Source organism: Ostrinia furnacalis, unplaced genomic scaffold, assembly GCF_004193835.3.
Source record: "Ostrinia furnacalis isolate ACB-3 unplaced genomic scaffold, ASM419383v2 OfSCF1902, whole genome shotgun sequence".
Lineage (NCBI taxonomy): Eukaryota > Metazoa > Arthropoda > Insecta > Lepidoptera > Crambidae > Ostrinia > Ostrinia furnacalis.
Window position 1 is genome coordinate 1 of NW_021132141.1, and position 2,701 is coordinate 2,701.

General features: G+C 39.1%; 1 protein-coding gene across 1 annotated transcript; it reads left to right on the plus strand.

Moving 5' to 3' along the window:
* Positions 1 to 910: 910 nt before the first annotated feature.
* LOC114353993 (homeobox protein EMX2-like) lies at positions 911 to 1,083 on the plus strand (the record flags this gene model as incomplete). Its single annotated transcript, XM_028306205.1, has 1 exon — positions 911 to 1,083. A coding segment is annotated over one exon (173 nt), but the record flags the coding sequence as incomplete, so codon positions are not given.
* Positions 1,084 to 2,701: the final 1,618 nt, after the last annotated feature.

Below are 2,701 nucleotides of genomic sequence, written 5' to 3' on the forward strand. Positions count from 1 at the left end.
GATTATGGTGTGTTATGAAGCATTTATCACAGTGTTCCGTAAAGGTGGTTTACGCTGAGCCCCTTGTAGTACATAAGAGTGAAATAGCGGATAAGTTATGCGGGCTTAAATAAAACATTTCTATATCCCAACTAATATTATAAATGCGAAAGTAACTCTGTCTGTCTGTCTGTCTGTCTGTTACGCTTTCCCGCTTAAACCTCGCAACCGATTTCGATGAAATTTGGCAGGGACATAGTTTGAGTCCCGGGAATGGACATAGGATAGTTTTTATCCCGGTTTTTGAAACAGGGACGCGCGCGATAAAGTTTTTCTGTGACAGACAAAATTCCACGCGGGCGAAGCCGCGGGCAGAAAGCTAGTTGAATATAATGGTTCTACCAGTGAAGGGTGTTGTTGAGCGAGATTAAGTGGATCAGTAGTGCGCAGATTGAAAGAAATAAAGAAAAATGTTTATTTAGTGCATAAGGAACAATAGAAGGTAAAAAGGGATCCTTTCCGTATTGTTCCTTCCTTAAGTGATAAAAATATTGCGTATAGATAGAATTAATAAAGAAATATTGGCCGTTGGGGTACAAATCTAAAGAACTTCTTTAGATCATAAAACCTCCTAAATTTTTTCATTTTTCAAAATTAATGTTCTTTTCATAAAATAGGCTAGTATTCTAAAAATGGACCTCCTAAATTGTTTCGTTCCAACTTCTTTTGTTCTTTGTGATTGTCACTTTTTAAGTGGTGTAGTGGTGCCAGTATAAGGGATGAAGGGCAAAAGCCATTGCATCTGGTTTAGAGGGTCTCGCTCCTGTATTGGAGACTAAATAACCTGATTCCATTCTACTATTCCCATATATTACCATTCTACTCGATTCTAGCTTAACAGGAGTCTCATTTGCCCTATCTTCTCTTCCAGGCCCAGACATCCCAGGGTTCCTTCTGCAGCCCTTCAGAAAGCCGAAGAGGATCAGAACGGCATTCTCACCTTCACAACTCCTCAAGCTGGAGCACGCGTTTGAGAAGAACCACTACGTGGTGGGCGCTGAGAGGAAGCAGCTAGCCCAGGCCTTGAGCCTGACGGAGACGCAGGTTGGTACCTCCTTTATTCCTTCATCATAATTATCAAATAGTTCCTCTGTGTTTAAGGATTCCTAGTGAAGGTCGCTTCGACATTCGACTTGGTCATCACTTTCCATGACGGGACTATTCCCACCTCTCGTTCTCCCCGCTGCAACTCCTGTGTAACCAGGATTTACAGCTTGACCTCTAATAAGAACCCAACCAATGAAGGTCAAGTTTATCCCAGTAAGATAGCTGTAAAGTTAAGCTTTAATTTTCTTCATTATCATTGGCTAGTAGTAGTTCACTGCTGAATATTGAATTTTCTCCCATAAGGAGTACTATATCTATCGCATAGCTGACAAAACGGAGTAAATGGACTCCCGAGTGAATACAAATTTTCGTAAAACGTTGTTTAAAAGGCGGGAGTTCATCTTTACTGGGGTTTCTTGTTTCTTTACTTAACCCAAACTTACCTTTTATTTTATGAACTTAATGACATGGTAGAGAAGCGAAGTATAATCATAGTGACAATAAACATTTCGCTAACTTCAAGCCATTAAAACGGGACTATTCCCACCTCTCGTTCCCACCTCTGCAACTCCTGTGTAGCCAGGATCTACAGCTTGACCGCCAATAAAAACCCAACCAGTGAAGGTCAAGTTTGTCCTGGGGGAAAGTTAAACTTCAAGGCATAAAAACTCTACATATTCTTGCCTGTAACTGTTTTTATGCAATTCCTAAAAACTTACAGGAGTCAGCAGATTTCTTCTGGGTCACCTAAGACTTTCAATTCACTTTGCAACAGCCGCTGTGAGTTCAAATCCTGGAGGCAAAAGTTAATTTGAACAGGAGCTTATGTACATACATCAGCCGTTAAAAGTACACGTCATCATGTCTGGCATATCTATTTAAGTATGTTTATCCGTTATCTAGTCTCTAAACAAGCCCTGCTTTTAGGGCTTTACCTTAATTAGCCAGGTAATAACTGTGATTATTATAATAATACTAGTAATTACTGCCGCCTAGGTACACCGTGCAGTTAAATTGACTTTATAGGATAGAGTGTATGTTCTTAATGTACGCGAACATTTAGACAAAGCTAATGACTATTTTGATGTATGGCGCTCTGCTACAAATTAATGTTCAGAAAATAAAACGTAAAGAAATTGTAAGCACCACTAGCTTTCAACGGGTAGGGCTGGTACAAGTTAAGTTGAGGGAATTAGCTAGTCTAGAGGCAAAGGAGATATTAAATAAAAACAACTGGATAAGACGGTATAAAACTGGATGAACTCTACTTCTTGAGATGTGAATGAAATACAGTTCAATATAGATCGAAAGTCAAAGTAAAAGTCACTTCAAATTATGGTGATTGATGGCATTGATGGTTGATTCAATTTCATTATTTGAATTACCTATGAGCTCGGCAGGGATTTTCAATAAAATAGATAAGTAAGTGTACTGAAGACATACATTGTAACATAGAGGGTTTAAAATTGATGCCAGTAAATGAATTTTTGGGACGCTAATTACGGCTCTGGAAAAACATGAACTGGATTCTTAATTAAATAAAACAACCTGATAGCATTTTTTCCGTACACTGGCAACCCTACGCGAAGCCCGACCCGATACAAAGATATCGTTA